At 39.7% G+C, this 23,187-nt stretch overlaps 1 protein-coding gene across 1 annotated transcript in view; it reads left to right on the top strand.

The window, feature by feature from the left end:
* kntc1 (kinetochore associated 1) overlaps positions 1–23,187 on the top strand; it is a 160,274-nt gene that overhangs the window by 22,015 nt on the left and 115,072 nt on the right. Inside the window, exons 14-27 of the mRNA XM_073065544.1 lie at positions 1,131–1,174; positions 1,338–1,412; positions 5,980–6,055; positions 6,701–6,823; positions 6,923–7,012; positions 7,086–7,151; positions 7,242–7,303; positions 15,821–15,932; positions 16,534–16,677; positions 16,765–16,821; positions 17,793–17,894; positions 19,896–20,015; positions 20,505–20,648; positions 21,430–21,528. Coding sequence (XP_072921645.1) covers positions 1,131–1,174; positions 1,338–1,412; positions 5,980–6,055; positions 6,701–6,823; positions 6,923–7,012; positions 7,086–7,151; positions 7,242–7,303; positions 15,821–15,932; positions 16,534–16,677; positions 16,765–16,821; positions 17,793–17,894; positions 19,896–20,015; positions 20,505–20,648; positions 21,430–21,528 — 1,314 coding nt within the window. The remainder of the gene's footprint in view (positions 1–1,130; positions 1,175–1,337; positions 1,413–5,979; positions 6,056–6,700; positions 6,824–6,922; positions 7,013–7,085; positions 7,152–7,241; positions 7,304–15,820; positions 15,933–16,533; positions 16,678–16,764; positions 16,822–17,792; positions 17,895–19,895; positions 20,016–20,504; positions 20,649–21,429; positions 21,529–23,187) is intronic.

Genomic DNA, 23,187 nt, shown 5'->3' with positions numbered 1-23,187 from the left:
ATAGTTAATATTTTTGATTTTTCTAATTTCAATGTACAATTTTGGTCTTTCTATATTTACTTATGACATACAGTCAGCCCTCCTTATCCGCGGGGGATTGGTTCCGGGATCCCCCTCCCCCCGCGGATACCAAAAAACGTGGATGCTCATGTCCCTTATTTAACCATCTCAGTGCGGTGAACTTAAGGATCCGGCGAAGCTCCGGACCTTATTTAACCTGTCTCAGTGCGGTGAACTTTAGGACCTAGTGGAGCTCAGGACCTGCCACCTGCAGTGTTTCTGTTCCATTGACGGAAAACGATCAAGATTGAAAATAAAGTGGAAATAATAGAGCGATCGGAAAGAGATGAAACGCTATCAGTCATTGGAAAAGCGTTAGGCTACAGTTGGTCAATGATTGGAACAATTTTAAAGGATAAAGTGAGAATAATGGAGCGTGTGAAGGCCCTGCCCCAATGAAAGCTACACTTATTACTAAGCAACGCAGTGGTTTAGTTATTAAAATACATACTTTTCTTAAGTGTTTTATATGCATAGAAAGGTAAAATATATACTATGTACTAAGACAAACGTTTGACTAACTGAGGCTAAATAATACCGGATGTACCTGTTCCGACTTAGAGAATGTCCATTTTTTTTTTCGATTTCCCAACCCGCAGTAGCCTATATGCATCCTCCCGTATACTTTAAATCATCTATAGATTACTTATAATACCTAATAAAATGTAAATGCTATGTAGGTAGTTGTTGTAATGTATTGTTTAGGGAATAATGACAAGAAAAAAATGTCTGTACGTGCTCAAACAACAAGTGCTGGAGAGAGAACTTCCAGGTTTTCCCGATCCGCGGTTGGTTGAATCTGCACATGCGGAACCCGCAGATAAGGAGGGCTGACTGTATTTGGAGACCAGTTGAACTGTCAAATCTATGCAATAACATTCCCCAACTAACTTTTCCAATTGCATACATTCCAATTATTTGAGCCAACACTGAGATGTAAAATCAAGTGGATTTAGAAAATCTGATTTCTACCTTGCCACTCCATTGCTGCATTGGCGTTAACATGATTTGTTGGGTAAAACTGGACAAGCTGAAGCATTGATAATTGATTTGTATAATTTTTGATATAGGATACTATATACATTTTGGAAGGACTTTATGAAAATCAGAAAAGGTAGGAAAATATTCACCAGTAAAATACAGAAATTCTTTTATGTTTGCATTTTATAAATAGGCTATATTCATTACAGTTTTTGTATATTGTATGTAACTATTTTACAGAAATGTCAAAGCTGATGAGAAATAGTCATTTATGTGTAGTTATTTCATACTTTCAGGAGCTGTAGTTCACCCAAAGGAGTCATTTCTACAATTGCTATGAGATGTTTAACAGAAGCATTGCCAGAAAACAGGTAAAAACAAAGTATGGTAAAAAGTATCATTGTTTTTAAAAAAAACCCAACTACGTTGATAATCAAAACATCAATAGAAAATAGAAAAAAAAAACCATGCTAGTCTTTTGCTTTTCATGTGTTGAACGCTCATTTATCACTTTACTACTTGATCCTTCTCTTTTGACTGCTTCGTCCTTTCCTCTGTGCTTGATCTACTCCCCTTCTCTCATTCTAACCTTTCTCTGCCTCCTGCACTCTTTCCCCCCCCCCCCCCACCACTATCTTCTAGAACTAACTGGAGGGTAGGCTTACTACTCTCAATTCATTGTGAAAGCATGCTGGGATAACTGTTTTACATTGACTTTAGTTCTACCACTTTACCTTCCCATTCTCTGATACATTTTGTGCGATGAAATGAAATATAGAATATATCTGCTTCACTTGTGTGCTGAATTAGTTTGTGAAATCAGTGAGATTTGCTGTTTAGCTTGGATATTTCATGGACTGGGACAGGATACGTGATTGGATTTTGGGTGATGATACAAAGATGGTAGTTTAACAAATTATGAGGATGATATGCATCCTGCAGAATGATATAGATGGGTTTAGTGAGATGACTGATGGAGTATAATGAGGGGAACTGTGGAGTTACCACAGTTTCCCTCATCATATTTCCTCATTAAAGAAAAATGTAAAAGCAAAATTTCTTCTGTTGCTTACAGTGTGTCTGTCTCGCTCTGGATCTCGGGCTTTCCAGGAAGAACATCACAAAATGTGATACAAAAAATGATGAGAGTGTGCATGAAACACAAAAAAAGTAGTATAAAGATACAGCAAGAAAGTCCAGTAGAATTTTGGCTTTCCTACGTATTTTCACTTAACATAGGAAGGCTAGTTCGATTGTCAAGTCTATAGCAATACTGATGAAGGGTCTTGACTTGAAATGTTGGCTCTTTATTCCTCTCCATAGATGCTGCCTACCCTTACATGTTCCTCTAGCATTTTATATTTTACTTGTATTAATTTTTCCTATAAACCTGTTCTTCTATCTAACCTGCATTTGGGGCAAGTTATTGTTAGCAATTAACCTGTGACCTTTGGCATGTTGGAAGAGACTGAGCAGCTGGAAGAAACAGTAAGAATATGCACAAAAAGAACTCCACACGTAATGCATTGGAAGACACATTGAAGCTGCATGTATCATCTGCTTCATTGGCCATTATTACAATGTGTATGAAGAATAGAAGCAAGAATAGTTTTGAAGCACTTTTACAAACACTGATGTGGAGTAGTTCATACAGATTTGATCTGTATCAGAATATTTCTTCAACCATTTCAAGGAAGAGGAGGAATTTCTTCTTTGAGAGTTGTGAATCTCTGGAATTTTTCTTTTATCTCAACGAGTGGTAGAGGAATAAATGAATATATTCAAGATGGCAGATATTTAAACTACAGGATAAATGAGGAGTATGGGGAGAGAACTAGAAAAGGATGATGCCAAGTTGGATTAGTATTTCATGGTATGATTGCATAAAATCAATGGAAGAAAGACAACTGAGAAGAGTGCATTTTGGAAGCAGGTGTGAAAATAACAGTAATGGTCATGAGTGGATTTGATGTGGTGGGGTGGTAAGGTTAACGTGCTAACATGGTCCATTCTAGGCTGACAGATGAGAATTTAAGATACAATGTTGATGTTGTGATCTGGCTGTTGGTTCACATGTTGGAGCCTACCCCTGCTCTTGTTTGTTGTGTTTGTATTTGGTGGATTCATTGGAACTCTATTACATAACACTTGTTTGTCTGCATTTGATTTGATTTGACTCTTTAAGAATCATGGTTTCCCTTCTGCTGTCATCAATGATGCCCTCATCCGCATCTCCTCCATTTCCCGCACTTCGGCCCTCACCCCATCCTCCCGTCACCACAACAGGGACCGTGTTCCCCTTGTCCTCACCTATCACTCCACCAGCCTCCGGATCCAGCATATTATCCTCCGCAACTTCCGCCACCTTCAAAAGGACCCCACCACTAAGGACATCTTTCCTTCTCTACCCCTCTCTGCTTTTCACAGGGATCATTAATCCGAGACTGCCTGGTCCACACGTCCCTCCCCACAGTTCTCCCACCTGGCACTTATCCCTGCAAGCGTAAGTGCTACACCTGTCCCTACGCCTCATCTCTTACCACCATTCAGGGCCCTAAACAGTCATTCCAGGTGAGACAACACTTCACTTGTGAGTCTGTTGGGGTAATCTATTGCATCCGGTGCTCCCGGTGCGGCCTCCTCTACATCGGTGAGACCCGATGCAGATTGGGGGACCGTTTTGTCGAGCACCTATGCTCCGTCTGCCACAACAGACAGGATCTCCCGGTTGCCACTCACTTCAACTCTCCTTCACATTCCCATTTGGATATGTCCATACATGGCCTCCTCTACTGCCATAATGAGGCCAAACTTTGGTTGGAGGAACAACACCTCATATACCGTCTGGGTAGTCTCCAGACCCTTGGTATGAACATCGAATTCTCCAACTTCTGGTAATTCTCTCCCTCTCCCTTCCCCCATCCCACTTTCACTCTATCTCCTCTTCTAGCTGCCTATCACCTCTCTCATGGTTCTGCTGCCTTCTACTACCCATAGTGCTTTCCCCTTAGATTCCTTCTTCTCCTCTCCTGCCTATTCCCTCCCTGCTCCCCCTCCCCCACCCCTTGATCTTTCCTCTGATTGGTTTTCCACCCTCCCCCCCCCCCACCTTCTTTATAGGGCCCCTGCCCCCTCCTCCTTTAGTCCTGACGAAGGGTCTCGACCCGAAACGTTGACTGCTCATTTCAACGGATGCTGCCCGACCTGCTGAGTTCATCCAGCCTTTTTGTACGTCTTTCTCTGTTTGTCTGCAGTTTGGCCTTGACTTGCATTTTACATTCACCTTGTGTTTGAATTTCTTGCCATTTTTCTTAGGCCTTTCACTAATTTAACTAGTAACTCACCCCTTCCTTAATTTTTTTTCAGTACTTTTGATCATTTGCTAGATTCCCTTATGTCTTCCAGCTGTCAATGCAGTGAAGATTTTGGGCAGTGTTTGTTTATTTATTTGTTTAGCCTTTTTTTTTTGTCCACTTGCTGTCTGTGTTTATCTGATCCTTAGCAGTTATGTTTTCAATTTTTATTTCAGATGTGACATGATACAGTTTCAGCACTAGATTCTGTTGATTTTTTAAAATTTAGAGATACAGCATACAGCTCTTCTGGCCCTTATGAGCCTTGCTGCCAAAAAAACCCCGAATTAACCCTAGCCTAGACATGGGACAATTTACGATGACCAATAAACCTACCAACTGGTACACTTTTGGACTGTGGGAGAAAACTGGAGCACCTGGTATAAATCCATGCATTCCATTGGGAGGACATACAAATTTATTACAGAGGATTAAACCTCGAGTTCTGATGCCCTGAGCTGTAAAAGTGTTGCACTAATCTGCTACGCTATTGTGGCGCCACAGTATATAAACATTGATTTTATAAACCTATACATATCTATAAGGTCACCACTTAGATTCCTATATTCTGTTACGTACCCGTGGGTATCTTGTACTTGTCACGTGACAGTGGTGCTGAAGCTATACTGGACTTAAGGTAGTGGTCTTGTGATGGTGGAGTGACGTCATTTTCCCGCCAGTAGAGGTCATGTGACAGGTTTTTTTTACAGGGTATAAAAGGAGGACCCCTCCCTGTGAGGAGGGGCAGTTCGTGGCTGGATTTGCCATTTTGACTCCATGCCACTGCGTGGTCCAATATTATGACGCAGTTTGGTTGAAAGGTGGAGTTTTATTTAATGCCTAAAGTTTAAAAGGTCATTGCCGGCAGTTTCTTTATAATACTGCCAGTTAAAAATCAGTGGAGAGTGAAGATCGGAGTTCGGGAGCTAAAAGATCGAGGAAAGTCGATTTCGACGGTGAAACAGGTTCGACCTTGTTTGATCCTCATTCGGAAGGAATTCTTTGGCTTTCCCCGTGGTAACCCCTGCGAATAATAGCAGAAAGGGTTGGGTACAGTTTTGTAAAGGAAAGGTCAGTGCCTTTAAGCCGTTTCATTTTCATCTTCGTAAATTCTCCGGGAAAAGTATAGTTCGACTGGGAACCGCAACAACACGACGTGAAAGAGAATTTAAATCGTCTAAAAAGTCTCTCCTTTAATGGACTGTAAGCATTTTGAACTTTTGCAGTACTACTTTGAAGAACTGTTTTTGCTTTATTCCTTTAAGAACTGTTTAAGCTGCCGCACAGCAGCTAATTTCCGGTTACGTTAGTGGTTTGTTTACTTTTGGGGGTTTGTTTTACAGTGTTTAATAAATGTTTTATTTGTTATAAAAAAAACCCTGCCACACTTATATATTTATTGTTGCTGAATCCGTAACAATTCCGATGAGAATGATCCCAGATTTATCCAGAGTATCCATTTAGTTCAACTCCGTATTCTACCAGCACCCTTTGTATCCTACCAACCTTTTTCTTTCCCTTGTTGTTTTTTGTTAATTAGACTATGGTTATGGTTTGAATGTATTTCTCAATCTGTGTTTTTTAGATTCAGTCGCCTGCTTTACAAGCATAAATTCGAGGAAGCAGAGAAATTTGCTCTACAGTTTGGTTTGGATGTTGAAGTAAGTCTAATTGCTAGAAATTAGAGCTGCATTAGTACATTTTAAAGAATAAATTGGCTGGGAAAGAGGAGGAACAACTGAGAAGGGTGCATTTAGGGAAGTTGAATGTGGAATTAGTATTGATGGTTATAGAGGAATGCAGGGGTTAAAGTTAGTATGTAACATCATGTCAGATCATATATGTCTGATTATCCTGAGGACAAATAGCAAAAATGATCTCCAGAGAATCCAAACTTGGATTGGAAAATTGAACAAGTCATTTTGATGATTTGTATGCTAACTTTAGAAAGCCTTTCACAGCCTTAAAATTTAAACCATGGTGTCATATGAATTGAAAAACAGACACATTTTTCTCAGGGATACAGGAAGCACCTTCAGAAATAGGAGGACTTATACTTTTAAAATATCAAGTACATCAGTGAGAAATTCACTCCCTTTTTTTATTTGAAGTCGTGAAACTATTGTTTCTAAGCACCTGATAGATTATCTAACTAAAACCAATGTTGGAATTTTTTTGTTGTGAGTAAGCCGAATATATTACCATGCAAGGAATGTAGATAGTACATTTATACAGAGGTCCTGCTTTAGTGAACTTCTAAGTTCTAATGTGGAAAAGAAATACAGTGAATATATGGGTTTTTTCAGCTTGTGTACAAAGTCAGGCTTAATATAACTCTGGAGAACCTAGCATCAACTTCAGAAGATCCCAATCCAGCATTATGGCGGAACATCGTTGAAGAGGCAAAAGCAGATTTACACAAAATACAGGTACTGTACTAAGCTAAAATACCTAAGTAAAACTAGGTTACATTTTGTGATTTCTTTTTTTTCTCTGATTGGCTGTGTTTAATTTTTTTGCCTTCCCAGGATGATCAATTTGTGGTGAAATATTGTATGGATGTTCCTTGGCCATCTTTCGAAACCACATTGGAAATGTTAAATTATGCCAAAAAACGGGTAAGTTTTGCATTGTCTTGTTCTACATGGTTTCATGTATAAAAATTATTAACTTGCAAACTATGTTTTGTAGAGTCTAAAGAAAGAAGGTAACAAATCTGTCCATTTGACTGGGGAGCAAGCTTTGTGGCTGGTGGAGGTAATAACAAAACAACTTTTTCAGTTTATTTGGTCACTGAAAATATGAACTGTTCATTATTAATTTTATGCATTTATCTAAAAATTGTAGGTTTTGAGAGCAGAAGCAAGGCTTACTACTTTTCACGCAGCATTTGGTCCTGAGAAGTTCAGGTTTGATATTTTTTTACTCTTTTTTTTTTTCTCTGTTGCCTTTTCCCCTTCAGCATTAATAAAAATATTCAAGTCAATAGACAATAGGTGCAGAAGTAGACCGTTCGGCCCTTCGAGCCTGCACCGCCATTTTGAGATCATGGCTGATCATCTACTATCAATACCCGATTCCTGCCTTGTCCCCATATCCCTTGATTCCCCTATCCATAAGATACCTATCTAGCTCCTTCTTGAAAGCATCCAGAGAATTGGCCTCCAATACCTTCCGAGGTAGTGCATTCCAGACCCCCACAACTCTCTGGGAGAAGAAGTTTTTCCTTAACTCTGTCCTAAATGACCTACCCCTTATTCTCAAACCATGCCCTCTGGTACTGGACTCTCCCAGCATCTGGAACATATTTCCTGCCTCTTATCTTGTCCAATCCCTTAATAATCTTATCTGTTGCAATATGTCTCAATCTCCTTAATTCCAGCGTGTATAAGCCCAGTCTCTCTAACCTCTCTGCGTAAGACAGTCCAGACATCCCAGGAATTAACCTCGTGAATCTACTCCACACTTCCTCTACAGCCAGGATGTCCTTCCTTAACCCTGGAGACCAAAACTGTACACACTACTCCAGGTGTGGTCTCATCAGGGCTCTGTACAAATGCAAGAGGATTTCCTTGCACTTGTACTCAATTCCCTTTGTAATAAAGGCCAACATTCCATTAGCCTTCTTTACTGCCTGCTGCACTTGCTCATTCACCTTCAGTGACTGATGAACAAGGACTCATAGATCTCTTTGTATTTCTCCCTTACCTAACTCTTCACCGTTCAGATAATAATCTGCCTTCCTGTTCTTACTCCCAAAGTGGATAACCTCACACTTATTCACATTAAACATCATCTGCCAAGTATCTGCCCACTCACCCAGCCTATCCAAGTCACCCTGAATTCTCCTAACATCCTCATCACATGTCACACTGCCACCCAGCTTAGTATCATCACAAATTTGCTGATGTTATTCTCAATGCCTTCATCTAAATTGTTGACGTAAATTGTAAACAGCTGTGGTCCCAATACCGAGCCCTGTGGCACCCCACTAGTCACCACCTGCCATTCCGAGAAACACCCATTCACCGCTACCCTTTGCTTTTTATCTGCCAACCAGTTTTCTATCCATGTCAATGTCTTTCCCCCGATGCCCTGAGTTTTGATTTTACCCACCAATCTCCTATGTGGGACCTTATCAAATGCCTTCTGAAAATTGAGGTACACTACATCCACTGGATCTCCCCTGTCTAACTTCCTGGTTACATCCTCGAAAAACTCCAACAGATTAGTCAAGCATGATTTACCCTTGGTAAATCCATGCTGGCTCGGCCCAATCCTATCACTGCTATCTAGATATGCCACTATTTCATCCTTAATAATGGACTCTAGCATCTTCCCCACCACCGATGTCAGGCTGACAGGTCGATAGTTCTCTGTTTTCTCCCTTCCTCCTTTCTTAAAAAGTGGGATAACATTAGCCATTCTCCAATCCTCAGGAACTGATCCTGAATCTAAGATAGATAGATAGATAGATACTTTATTCATCCCCATGGGGAAATTCAACTTTTTTTCCAATGTCCCATACACTTGCTGTAGCAAAACTAATTACATACAATACTTAACTCAGTAAAAAAAAATATGATATGCATCTAAATCACCGTCTCAAAAAGCATTAATAGCTTTTAAAAAGTTCTTAAGTCCTGGAGGTAGAATTGTAAAGCCTAATGGCATTGGGGAGTATTGACCTCTTCATCCTGTCTGAGGAGCATTGGAAAATGATTACCAATGCGTTTGCAATTTCCAGGGCCACCTCCTTTAGTACCCTAGGATGCAGACCATCTGGACCTGGGGATTTGTCAGCCTTCAGTCCCATCAGTCTTCTTATCACTGTTTTCTTCCTAATGTCAATCTGTTTCATTTCCTCTGTTACCCTAAGTCCTTGGCCCATCCATACATCTGGGAGATTGCTTGTGTCTTCCTTAGTGAAAACAGATCTAAAGTACTCATTAAATTCTTCTGCCATTTCTGTTTCCCATAACAATTTCACCCAATTCATTCTTCAAGGGCCCAACATTGTTCTTAACTATCTTCTTTCTCTTCACATACCTAAAAAAGCTTTTGCTATCTCCCTTTATATTCCTGGCTAGCTTGCGTTCGTACCTCATTTTTTCTCCCCATATTGCCTTTTTAGTTAAGTTCTGTTGTTCCTTAAAAACTTCCCAATCATCTGTCCTCTCACTCACCTTAGCTCTGTCACATTTCCTTTTTTTTTTTAATGCTATGCAATCTCTGACTTCCTTTGTCAACCACTGTGGCCCCTTTCCCCCCTTTGAATCCTTCCTTCTCTGGGGAATGAACTGATTTTGCACCTTGTGCATTATTCCCAAGAATACCTGCCATTGCTGTTCCACTGTCTTTTCTGCTAGGCTATCTGTCTAGTCAACTTTGGCCAGCTCCTCCCTCATGGCTCCATAGTTTCCCCTGTTCAACTGCAACACTGACACCTCCAAGCTGCCCTTATCCTTCTCAAATTGCAGATAAAAACTTATCATATTATGATCACTACCTCCTAATGGCTCCTTTACTGCAAGATCGCTTATCAAATCCTGTTCATTACGTAACACTAAATCCAGAATAGTCTTGTCCCTGGTCAGCTCTCGTACAAGCTGTTCCAAGAATGCATCCCGTAGGCACTCTACAAACTCCCTATCCAGTGGTCCAGCACCAACCCGATTCTCCCAGTTCACCTGCATGTTGAAATCCCCCATAACTACTGCGACATTACCTTTGCCACATGCCAATGTTAACTCCCTATTCAACTTGCACCCAATATCCATGCTACTGTTTGGTGGCCTGTAGACAACACCCATTTGGGTCCTTTTGCCCTTACTGTTCCTCAGTTCTATCCACACAGACTCTACTTCTCCTGACCCTATGTCCCCCCTTGCAAAGGACAGAATCTCATTCCTCACCAACAGGGCCACCCCACCCCCTCTGCCCACATTTCTGTCCCTACGATAGCACGTATACCCTTGTACATTCATTTCCCAGGTCTGATCTCCCTGCAGCCATGTCTCCGTTATCCCATCAACATCATAGTTACCCATTCGCACCTGGGCTTCAAGCTCATCCGCCTTATTTCTGATACTTCATGCATTCAGATATAGAATTTTTAGCCCATTTCTCCTCTCTCTGTTTGAATCGCTGCCTATTGTGCTTAACCCAGCTCCCCGAACTCCCATCGGGCTATACGCCCCTAGAATTTTGTTGTCCTTCCTACATTTACTTATTCTTTCAACACATTTAACTCCATGTTCCGTCAGACCATCCCTCTGTACACGAGTCCTCCTTATCACTTGTTCCGCCTCACCTTTCTCTACTACAGACTTAATATTCCAGAACCGTGTAGTCCCCACCTGTCCTTTATTCTTCCTCTCGCTATCCTCTGTCACATTCTGGATCCCCTCCCCCTGCAAATTTAGTTTAAACCCCCCCCCAAGAAGCACTAGCAAACTTCCCTGCAAGAATGTTAGTACTGCTGCAGTTCGGGTGTAAACCGTCCCTTTGGAACAGATCCCACCTTCCCTGGAACAAAGCCCAATTATCTACAAACCTGAAGCCCTCCCTCCTGCACCATCCTCTCAGCCACATATTAATCTTAATAATCTTTCTGTTCCTTGCCTCACTCGCACGTGGCACAGGTAGCAATCCTGAGATTGTTACCCTGGAGGTCCTGCTCTTCAGCTTCGCACCTAACTCCCTGAACTCCCTATGCAGGACCCCCTCACTCATCCTACCCACGTCATTGGTCCCTACATGGACCACAACATCTGGATTCTTGCCCTCTCTCTCGAGAATAACCTGCACCCGATCTGAGATATCTCGGACCCCGGCACCAGGGAAGCAACATACCATCCGAGACTCCCGATCTTCCCCACAAAATCTCCTATCCGCCCCCCTGACTATAGAATCCCCTATCACTACCGCTCTCTTCTCTTCCCTCCTCCCCTTCCTAGTCGCGGGTCCAACCTCAGTGCCAGAGACAGGACCACTGCAGCTTGTTCCTGATAGGTCATCCCCACCAACAGTGTCCAAAACGGTATATTATTTTTGATGGGAACGGCCACAGGGGTGCTCTTCTCGCTCTGTCTGCTCCCCCTGCCTCTCTTGACTGTCACCCATTTGCCTACCTCCTGTCTTTTCGGTGTGACTACCTCCCGATAACTCTTATCTATCTCTGCCTCTGCCTCCCGAATGATCCGTAGTTCATCCAGCTCCTGCTCCAATTCCCTAACTCGGTCTGATAGGAGCTGCAGCTGGATGCACCTATTGCAGGTGTGGTCATCAGGGACAACTGTGTTGACCCTGACCTCCCACATACTGCATACGGAGCACACCACTGTTCTAACTGTCTCCCCCATTACCTGATCCCAGATCAGTCAGAATAAATGAAAAGCAGGCTTCTTGCCGAAGTCCTCTTGTGCCGAAGCCCGCTGAGCCAAAGCCTAGCACTCTGCTCCCACGCACTCCGCTGCCCGCTCCTGAAAGTGGGCCGCTTTTTAAAGCCCGCACTCACCGCTGATGTCACCCGCGCTTGCGCAGCTTTACCTTCCTCTTCAGGTCCTCTCCAGGTAGGTCCGAGGGTCTCGGCCTACCTACAACAGCTGATCCTCCGATCTCCAGTCGTCTTTCGATCACGAGCACTCCTTACTCCCGCTCCGCTGCCTGCACCGACGGGCATTTGTGAGAGAAAATTAGAATGGAGTACATGAACAAATACTGAGAGTTAGAAAAAATGACCAAAATCTGGGTTGAAGAAGATTTTGAGAAATCTTTTAAAAACTCATGAGAGGTTACTGCAGATGAGAGTTAATGGAGTCCAGGGTATAGGTCGTATTGAGTTAGGCTGAGAGTAGCTAAAATGCGTGGAAGTTGTATTCTAGATATTCTTCATTCACCCCAATCCCATTCATTTTGTCTTTCCCAATGAGCTTTGATATCCTGACTATCAAGAACCTATCAATCGCTGCTTTACGGTGCCTGTAAAAAGTATTTCCCGTCTAGAAGTTTTCATGTTTTATTGTTTCACAACATTGGCTCACAGTAGATTTTATTTGGCATTTTTTGACACTGATCAACAGAAAATGTCTCTTTTGTGTCAAAGTGAAAACAGATCTCAACAAAGTGATCTAAATTAATTACAAATATAAAACACAAAATAGTTGATTTGTGTTTAATATGCCATACTGAATCATCACTGGTGCAGTCAATTGGCTTTAGAAATCACATAATTAGCTAAATGGAGTTCACCTGTGTGCAGTCAAGGTGTTTCAATTGATTGTAGTGAAAATACACATGAATCCAGATCATCCAACTGCTGGTGATTCAGTATCCTAACAAAAGCGACGCCATGAAGACAAAAGAACACTCCAAGCAACTCTGCAATAAGGTTATTGAAAAGCACTAGTCGAGAGATGGATATGAAGAAAATTTCTAAGCCATTGGAGTACAGTTAGGTCAATCATCAAGAAATAGAAGGAATATGGCGCAGCTGTAAATTTGCTTAGAGCAGGCAGTCCTCAAAGACTGAATGATTGTGCAAGAAGGGAACTAGTGAGGGAGGCCACCAAGTGACTTATGACATTTCTGGAGGAGTTATAATTTTCAGTGGCTGAGATGGGAGAGACTGTGCATACAATAACTGTTGCCCGGGTGCTTTACCAGTTGCAACTTTATCAGAGAGTGGCAAAGAGAATGCCACAGTTTGGGGGGGGGGGGGGGGGGGGGGGGAGAGACTCACATGAAATCCCAGCTAGAATTTGCCAGAAGGTATGTGGGAGATTCTGAAGTCATCTGGAAGAAGGTTCTATGGTCTAATGAAACCAAAATTGAGCTTTTTGGCCATCAGGCTAAATGCTATGTTTGGTGTAAGCCAAACACAGCACATCATCAAAAACACACCCTCCCTACCGTGTAACATGGTGGTGGCTGCATCATACTGTGGGGATGCTTCACTGTAGCAGGCCCTGGAAGGCTTGTGAAGGTAGAGGATAAAATGAATGCAGCAAAATACAGGGAAATCCTGGAGGAAAACCTGTTACTAGGGAGAAGATTTATTTTCCAGCAAGACAATGATCACAAGCATAAAGCCAAAGTTACACAGGAATAGTTTAAATGTCCCAAAGTGGCCAAGTCAGAGTCCAGACCTCAATCCAATTGAGAATTTGTGGCTGGAGCTGAAAAGAGCAGTTCACTCATGATCCCTATGAAATCTGGCAGAACCAGATTTCCAGTTTTGTAAAGAATGGGGGAAAATTGCAGTGTCCAAATTTGCAAACCTGGCAGAGATCTACCCACACAGACTCAAGGCTGTAATTGCTGCTCAAGGTGCATCTACTAAATACTGACTTGAAGGGGGTAAATACTAGTGCAATCAATTATATTGTGTTTTATATTTGTAATTAATTTAGATCACTTCATGGAGATCTGTTTTCACTTTAACACAGAGGAGTCTTTTTCTTTTGATCAGTGTCTAGAAAAAAACTAATTAAATCCACTAATTCAATGTTGTAAAACAATAAAATGTGAAAACTTCAATATACCCAATGACTTGGCTTCCATAGCTGTCTGTGCCAATGAGTTCTATGAATTCACCACCACCTGGGTAAAGAAGACCCATTCTTTTTAGCACAAATATATTTGGTTTATATGGTTTTACCTTGCGTTCAATAAAAGTAGGTTGAATGGGGTGCTACAACCAGTCAATGTGTCTGTACAAAAGGGATTTTGGAAACATTCTACAAAGTTTGTAGATTGGCAACAAAATAATGCTATTAATGAACATTGTTCCATTAGATTTGAATGTACACTAGGGCCAAGGTCAACTTTTTATTTTCCCAAATGTATAAGTTTATTTGAAGACATTTGCATCGTCAGATTTTGATTTTGCATTAACAAGTTTGATTATTAAATAAAGTAGCAGGTTAATAACCGATGGGTGAAATTAATGTGAAGAGATGTAATTGAAATTGATTTTGAGAAGGAAGAGCAAGGAGTAGGTTCCACTGGATGGAAGGATATTGAGGACTTGGTAGGAATAGACTTCAATGCTTGCATATATCATTTTTACATCACTTTCAGATAAGGCCATTGAAAAGTTACTAAATATTCATTAAGATTTGGGTGCATGGAAGGCAAGAAAGAAGAACTGATGATTGATTTTGTATTCTGTTAGTGTTGCCAATTTGTGTTTGTCTAGTACAGAAGATTTTAAGATACTGAGTGTCTGCAGCATAGATTTGCCAGTTTGATATTAAGCAGTGATGAAAATTTGAGATACTGGGACCCTAGCCTCTTCCTGGCCAGAGGATGTTATGACGTTAACAGCTGAAGCTTATCAAATATTAAATAATTTGCTGTAATAAGTTGGTAGTAATCTTTCAACTGTGAATAAATGTGGCAGTCAGGTTAAAATGGGCCTGGGAGTTGTAGATTTTTTTTTTTTTTTGGAGAATGGAATTCAATGCAAAAGGGCTTTTGAGGTAGGCAGCATGACAGCCATTGTAGGGAACAGGTGAAAAATACAGGACTGAGAAGGGGGTTGTTACGCAATAGGAAACAATTGTGCCTTGTGATACAAAGACAATACCCAACAATGTATATCCTCTAGAAATTTCCTAAGTTTCTATCTCCAATATTTTTTGTGTTCTCAATTGACCAGAAACTTAACTGTACCAATCCTGCTAATTGCTTAGAGGCTGGGTTTCCTGTATCAGATGACTTTATGCTCTCTTCTGTAAGGCAAACAAAAAATAGTTTCCGCTTTCTGAATGACTGAAGCTGCAGAAACACCCAAGAAATCGAACACCATGCAGGAGAAAGCAATTTGCTTGATTGCCACTAATCTGACAATCCTGAACAGTTGCTCCTTGCCATTACATACTCTTTACTATTATATAAAACCCAAACCCATGATTTGTATTATCCAGAAGATGAGGGGTACCTTGTGCAAGTGAAGCCACTGGCTATGAGTCCCCCCTCCATGTTTCACCGTGCTTACTTTTAAGTATACCGCTGTTTCTTCACAGTCAATTCTATGTAGTCACCGTTGTGGGAATTCACTTACCTTAACACCTGTAGTTTTCATGAACATTTTCTTGAGGTAATGATAATGAAAAACCAGTGAAAGGAATGCAGTTTTTAAACTAAAGTGACAATCTCAACCCCCCCCCCCCCAAAATTCCTTAAACAGACTTCTAAAATAAAAGGTTCTTTCTTTTCAGCCTCTTGTAGTCCAGTAAGGGTGAAGACAGTTCTGACATGAACTTGGACCTGAATTTATTCTGAGGGCCTTTTCTTGTGTTTTGGCTGTATCAAACATTAAATGTGGGTTGTAATAAGATTTGAGGTTTAAAACTTTGTGTAATCCCTGTATTCAGTTTTTAGGCATGTGAAACATGACTAATATTTAATTTCTTTTGCAGTGGCATTGCTTGGAACAAGTTTGTAAACAATGAAGATCTTTTTAATGATGTACTGTTGCAGCTGCAAGAGGGAAACCAGAAATGTGCAGAACATATTTGGTTAAGACACCAGGTGATATTAACTGAATATTTTATCTTTGTTGCATATCATAAAATGTTTCTTCACCTTCTCATTCAAGAATAGTGAATATATCAGTGTTAATGCCAAACTTGGAGGAGTAATATACTACAACTTGATGCATGTGACTCACAACGTTAATTTCTTATGTGCAGCTACCCAATTGTCCTGACCACTGTCTCCTGCTGCAAGGTTATTTGATTGCTTATTGATTAAGAACATTGTCTGTATCTCCACGGAGACCTTACTGCAAATTGTACAAATTTTCTGGCAATTCCATGTAACCTTCCTGTAAATGTCGAAAATCTATATTTAGACCACTAATGAGTCGTTAACAAGTAAACATAAAATATGCCATGCTTATGATTTTAGTTAAAAATTGTAATTGTCTGTTATTAGGCACATTTGAGTTTTTTTCTGGAGCTTTGCAGTTACTTAATGAAAAGAGGTAGCAGTTCAAGTGAAGGGTCTTGACCTAAAATTTTGATTATCTGTTACAGAGGATAGATGATACCTGATTCACTGAATTTCTCCAGCACTTTCTGTTGCTAATGATAAGTGCTCGGTTCTTACAACCATAATTTTTCGTTGTCAGGTGGAGTTTGAAAACAAGTTTGATTTAAAAAGACTGGAGAGTTTGCTTGATTCTATTCCTGCAAGCACCCCTTCAGAAGAGCTGTGCCTCTGGCTGGGTAACGTCATCATTCCCTTTGTTTTAAGGATTGTTCCTGAAGGCAAGGTAAGGATGTTTGATAAAGTATGTAAAGGCATATAATTTTTCTTTTGGACATTGCAAAATGATTTTTTCCTGTTTGAACTTTTGTAGAAAATTCTGGTAAGGTGGTTGGAACATAGAGCCCGCAGTCTTGAGCTAACTGAGAAGGTAATGACGACAGCAATTACATTATGGTATTTCTGAGAATTAGATGTTTCTAAGATTTTTTTTAAGAAGTCCAGGTGACTAATTATAAAAGTTAAGTTCTTACTCCAAGCTGCTAAAAGCAGTTTGTTAAAAAAGAGACATTTTATAAAATGCTATTTATCTTAAACAAAAATAAGAAATAAATGAAAGCTAGCTGTTCTATTTTATCCAAAAGTTGAAAGGAGAAATCCATAGCCATTCACCATCCTGCTCAATCTCCCCTTTGATTTGTCTTATTTGTTCATCATGCAGTAATGGATAGGAGGGAATTTCTTAGAAATTCAATTTGCAAGATCTGTTCTTTACAGATTCCATATCAGATTTCCAGATAATTGACTCTATTCCTTCCCTTAACCAAGATCTGAGCTTGAACCAGATTGCTTGCAATCTTGAAGATTCTATTTAACTTGCCCTGAGTTATTCACCTCAAATCCTCTCAGCAGAATTGTCTGTTTCCTACTCTGTATGGTTTCCCATTCTCTTTTTGGGTCATCTACTGAAATGTTGAACCTACCATTGTTACCTGTGTAAACTATTTTAATAGTGCTGCCATCTGCATACTTGAATTCACCCTAGCTTTTGTTCAGTTGACAAGCTATTTCTCCACCAATCCCCTCCCATTGTGTTTCTCGCTTTCCCCTGCTGTTAACTTTAAGCCAAATATTACCTCAACTTCTGTAGCTTGAACTCTGGGTTTTAACTGTTAATGTTCTTGTGAGCATTCTTTGACATTTTAATGTATTAATGTCCATCATGAAAACGGTACTCCGCAGGGATAAAATGTAGATTATTTTTAGTAATTTTGGATTTATTTGTTAAAGATGCCTGCATTTTCTTTATATATGGTTTTCATTCTAAATTTCGAATTGTCAGAGATAGTGATATTCATTATTTGTGTATATTAATTTTTTAAAAATTTTGTACATTTGCAGGCAAACTGGCCAGAAAATGGATTGCAAATGGCAGAGCTGTACTTTGAAGTGAAGAAACCAAATGAATTAGGACTTGTCACAGCTGGACTTTGGATTCCTTTAGTATGGCTTCATCTTTTTCTTTAATTTATCTGAATTTGAGGGCATTTGAAACTGACAAAGAAAGAAATGGGAACATGGATTTCCAGATGTTGATGGTTCAGATAAAAATAGGATGGAATTTGAGGACAATTGGAAACATGACAAGGAAGGAATTGGGAATGTGAAATTCCAGATGTTGAAGGTTCAGGTGAAAATAGGATGGAAGTATTATCAATGTTAGAAGAATTGTTACAGTTATGTTAGTGTCTGATAGCTGTGAGAAAGTTTGTAGTAACGCATGACATTAATTTAAGTGGAAAATTAAGAACTGAGGTAGAGACCATGAGTGATAAGCACTATGTTGATTGCAATTAAATTTCAGTTTACTTAATGTATGGGAGACCTTTTTAAATCTAAAACTGCATTTGAGGAAGAATTAGAAAGGAGTTTTATTTATGGGATTTAAGTAGGCATGTTGAAGAGGGAATAAATGAAAATTCAAAGGATTCAAAGTACATTTATTATTCAAGTATGTATGCAGTATACAGATTTGTCTTCTCTACAGTCAGCCGCATAACAACGAAAACCATGGAACCCATTCAAAGAAAAAAACCATTAACCCTCCCCCCCCTAATGCAAAAAACAAATCACACAAATTATCTGTAGACCACCGAGGAACAACAGTCCAATCCACCATCTGCAGACAGAGAATTTTGGTTCCATCATTGAGGATGAGGGAGACCGTTTGAATGCAGGGGCTTTCCCATGGCAGCAGCAGGAGGGAGATCTTCCTCTGGCAGCAGCGAGCGAGAGGCTGATAGACGGTGCTGAACACTCACTCACTTTCTGCTGTGATGTTTTCAATCTTCCTTGATGCTTAGATCAGCGTGAAATGCTTGCCTCTTGGAACCTTCTCAGAAACAGCAAAGCACCAGACCGCTCAATTGGCCCGAAAACTTAACATCAAACTGTAGATCACAGGCTCCTAAAGTACCAGAACCACATTTAAAAGAAAAAGGAGATGTTTTAAGAAGTGAAAGAAACAGTTTTGTGAACCAGCTGGAGAATGTCACCCGTGGTAGTGCTGTTTTCTTAGTTGAAACTCAAATATAGGTGAAACAACAAAATTATCTGTATTATGAGTTTTTTGAAAAATTAATGCAAATTGATTGAGTAAGAATATGTCACATAGCTTGAACACGTGCAGTTTACAGGTGACCCCACTCCCTACGTTAGGGAGGAGTTCTGTTCGTAGCAAAACAGTTATATTATGATTTTCTGTAAAATGAAACCCCCTCTTTATAGATGGGGTTGTGAAGTCATTTTATTGGCAATGGCAAAGTTACTCACCACCATTATTTAACAACTGATTGCCAACAGCCAACAATTGACTTGCCCAACCCCTACTGTCCCTTCCCCACCCAAGACTCGTGTGAATGAATACCACATTGGCCATACCCACTCCAGTCCAAGGACATATGAACAGATGCCTCAATGTGCAGTGTGGCTTTGCTCTTTTCCTCTAATAAGCAAGGCTTGTAGATTAGGAAAGGCTGAAGGAAGAGAGGATTTCAGGGAAAGGAACAGATATGAGGATTGGATTCATGGGAGAAAGATTGTGCAGGGATTCAAGGGAATAATGAGTTTAAAGCTTGATGGAAGTTGAGAAGAACCTTGAGATGGTAGGAATAGTTTATTATACAATGCTTTAATTGGGAACTCAACATGCTGGCCTTAAAGCCCGGGAAGTGTCCTGATTCATTCAACTGTTCTTGGCAGATCTTGTAAAGCAGGTGTAGAAATATTACAGTTGGTCTCTTCCAGGCAATAAACCACTGGACTAATTCTGCACAGCAGTTGTCAAATTGGATGCTGTAATGTAGCAACTTCCTCAGTGGCTGGGGAGGGTGAAGCTAATGACTGAACATTTTTAAAAAAATATATATAAAAACAAAACTACTGGATTTTTGTGTTCTCTAAAGGAGCTTTATAGATTTTTTAAAACACTTTTCTTAAATTCAGAAGGAAAATATTGATTGTGAGGAGGTGCATCAGTTAAGGACATTGGTCAATCATTTGCAAGAACTAGTTGACCTCCACAGAAAGTACAACTGTATGCTGGCACTCTCAGAGTTTGAAAAGGTAGGTAATATTTTATATCAATAATAGACGAGGATAATGGAGAATGAGTTTTGTAGATCTAGAATTATTGCTTTAGAGCAATTACATAACGAGGAAGCGTAAAGAAGTTCCACGTTGTCTGGAATTAATGCTGCCGATTATTGTAGAGTGGCCACTGATATCTTCAATATATGGGTTAATAGTGTAATGAATGTGCCTTATTAAATTAGAAGCCCAAATCCAGAAACATTTTGTTTATTAGCAGTTGACAAAATCGCATAGAATTGTACCTGAGCCACTGCCTCTGCATAATTTTTTAAATCTTACTTTGTAATTTGGTTGTACAAAAGCCAGTAACCATTCGGTCAAGAGATGTATAATATCTTTTTATAACATTTCTTTAAAATTGTATTTTAAAATATGATTTCAGTAATCTGAATTAATTTAGATGAATGTGTTTTGAGGATTTGTCCCTTATATATTACTCTATATTTCTGTTTTATTTATCAGGAAACTACAGCAACAATTGTATTTCGGATGTTGGATAGAGTTCTGGCTCCAGAGCTCATTCCATTGACTCTTGAAAAGATTATACAGCCGTACATAACTAAGCATAATTTACAGAAGGAAGAATTGCTGCTGCATTACATAAAGGTGGTGTTGCTCTTTTAAGTGTTGTTATCTAAAATCAATCTCGGCCCAGTAGTTAATGCAAGAGCTGACTGGTGAGATATGTTGTAAATAATTTAGCCTGAGAGATATATTTAAATATAAAAATAGTATTGCTTAAAAAGTAATTAAACTATCATTTTAAGATGGGTATGATATATTTCTGAGTTCTTTTAGGAATAATTCTGTAATAATATTTCATTAACCAATATTCTTAAAACAAAATATAGAAAATTAGGAAAAAATAGAAATAACATGATTGTTAAAAGTTTCAAGATGGAAAAATAAATTCTTAAAACCCTAAAATCTTATTTTCATATTTCTTAATGTAAAAGGAGAGGAGGCCATTTATTCCATTGAGATTATGCTGACTCTTGAAGCTTTCAGATTTTCCACTTATTGGTCTATTTGATCACTATTGCCTTTCTGATTGTTCTGTCATCTACCAAAAGTAATCAGAAACTCACCAGCAGCATAGCTTTAGGATATAGGAGGAAACTGGAGCACTCATGCAAAACACTCACAGTACAGTGCAAAACTTGCACAGTCAGATAAGGTACAGTTTCATCAAAGATTGCACTGGAAGTGAGAATCAAACTCAGGTTGCAGCAACATAGTTATAATATCAGTGTACACATTTGGGGTAAATATCCTTGTGTGTTTATGTAATTTTTTCCATCTGTAACTAGTATCCTACAGTCTTAAAATCTCCATTTAAAACAAATGACTAAATGTGTATAATTATTTTTCTCTCTTGCTTGAATAGGATTTACTGGAACGATGTAGCTCACGATCAGCTTCTCTTTTTGAAACTGCATGGGAGGCCAAAGCTATAGCTGTACTTGGTTGTATGACAGACACTGATGTAAGTATTACATATCTATCCTTGTGTTAAATCCAATAATGATTTTCATTGAGTAAAATTTATTGGCCACCTTTTGATTATTGGAGAAAAAGGAATGAGATATGTTAGTGGACCGGATTGTACTTGATCAAGTTCACCCTCTTGTTAATCCAAAGGCTGCAGTTACTTAGTGTGATCCAACTTATCCTGATGGCCATGGAGGTTTCATAAATCAGAAAAGTCCACATGCAGGGAATAGGTCATGGACCTCTTAACTGAAGTGCCATCCCTTAGACTGCTATGATGGTCTTTTGATAGCTCACTGCTGTCAAATGACCTTTTGACTCATTTTGATGGTGTTTGGTAAGATCTGTTTAAAATAGCTAAAAAGGATTGAAATATTTGCAATACAGATGATGTGTTAACATGTAGTAAGTAAATGATTTTTAATTGACATTAAGTAAAATAAACAAGTTTGGGCATCACTGTAGTTAAAAGAAGATCACAGAAAGAAGCTTGCCATCTAAGGATATACATCATATCGAAAGGGCAGGCAGGTGGGCAGTGTGGGGTGGTGTGGCTTTGTTGGTAAAACAAAAATGAAGTCAAATCCTTAGAAGTGACATAGGATCAGAAATTGTCAAATCCTTATGAGTAGAGTTAAGAAAGTACAAGGGTATAAAGGAAGAAAGGAAATGTTAGACCAGATAGCCTGACTTCAGTGGTTGGCAGGATGTTGGAGTCCATTTTTAAGGATTGGTTTCAGCTTACCTGGAGGCGCATGATAAAGCAGGCCAAAGTCAGCATACTTTCTTTAAGAGAAAAACTTGCCTGTCAAATCTGTTGGAATTATTTAAGGAAATGTCAGGCAGGCTAGACAATGAAGAGTCAACAGTTGTTGTTTATTTGGATTTTCAGAAGGCCTTTGACAAGGTCCATGATAAGATAAGAGCCCATTGTTTTAGAAAGATATTCATATGAACAGAAGTTTGGCTGACTGGCAGAAGGCAAAGAGTAGAATTAAAGGGGGTCTCTGTTTGGTTGGATGCTAGTAACTAATAGTGTTCCACAGGGTAAGTTGTTAGGTCTGCTACTTTTCATGTTATGCAGTATATTAATGATCTGGATGATAGAATTGGTGGCTTTGTGGCCAGGTTTCGCAGATGATATAAAGATAGGTGGAGGGGCAGGTGGTGTTGAGAAAATGGAGTCTGCAGAGGGGCTTAGACATCAGGAGAATGGGCAAAGAAGTTGCAGATGGAATATGGTGTACAGTCATGCTTTTTGGTAGAAGGAATAAAGGTATAAGCTATATTTTTAAACAGGGAAGCAAATTCAGAAATTAGACGTGCCAAGGAACTTGGGAGTCCTCGTGCAAGATTCCCTAAAGATTAACTTGCAGGTTGAGTCAATAATAATGAAGGGGTATGTAATGCTAACAAGCAAGGATATAATGCTGAGACTTTATAAGGCATTGGACATTGGTCAGATGACATAAGACAAAGGAGCAGAAGTCAGCCATTTGACCCATCGAGTCTGCTCCGCCATTTCATCATGAGCTGATCCAATCTCCCCTTTACTCCCATTCCCCCACCTTCTCACCATAACCTTTGATGCCCTGACTACTCAGATACCTATCAATCTCTGCCTTAAATACACCCAATGACTTAGCCTCTGGTG

Source organism: Hemitrygon akajei, chromosome 14 (assembly GCF_048418815.1).
Source record: "Hemitrygon akajei chromosome 14, sHemAka1.3, whole genome shotgun sequence".
Lineage (NCBI taxonomy): Eukaryota > Metazoa > Chordata > Chondrichthyes > Myliobatiformes > Dasyatidae > Hemitrygon > Hemitrygon akajei.
The sequence above is the reverse complement of the archived record's forward strand: the minus strand, read 5'-3'. Positions and strand labels throughout refer to the sequence as shown.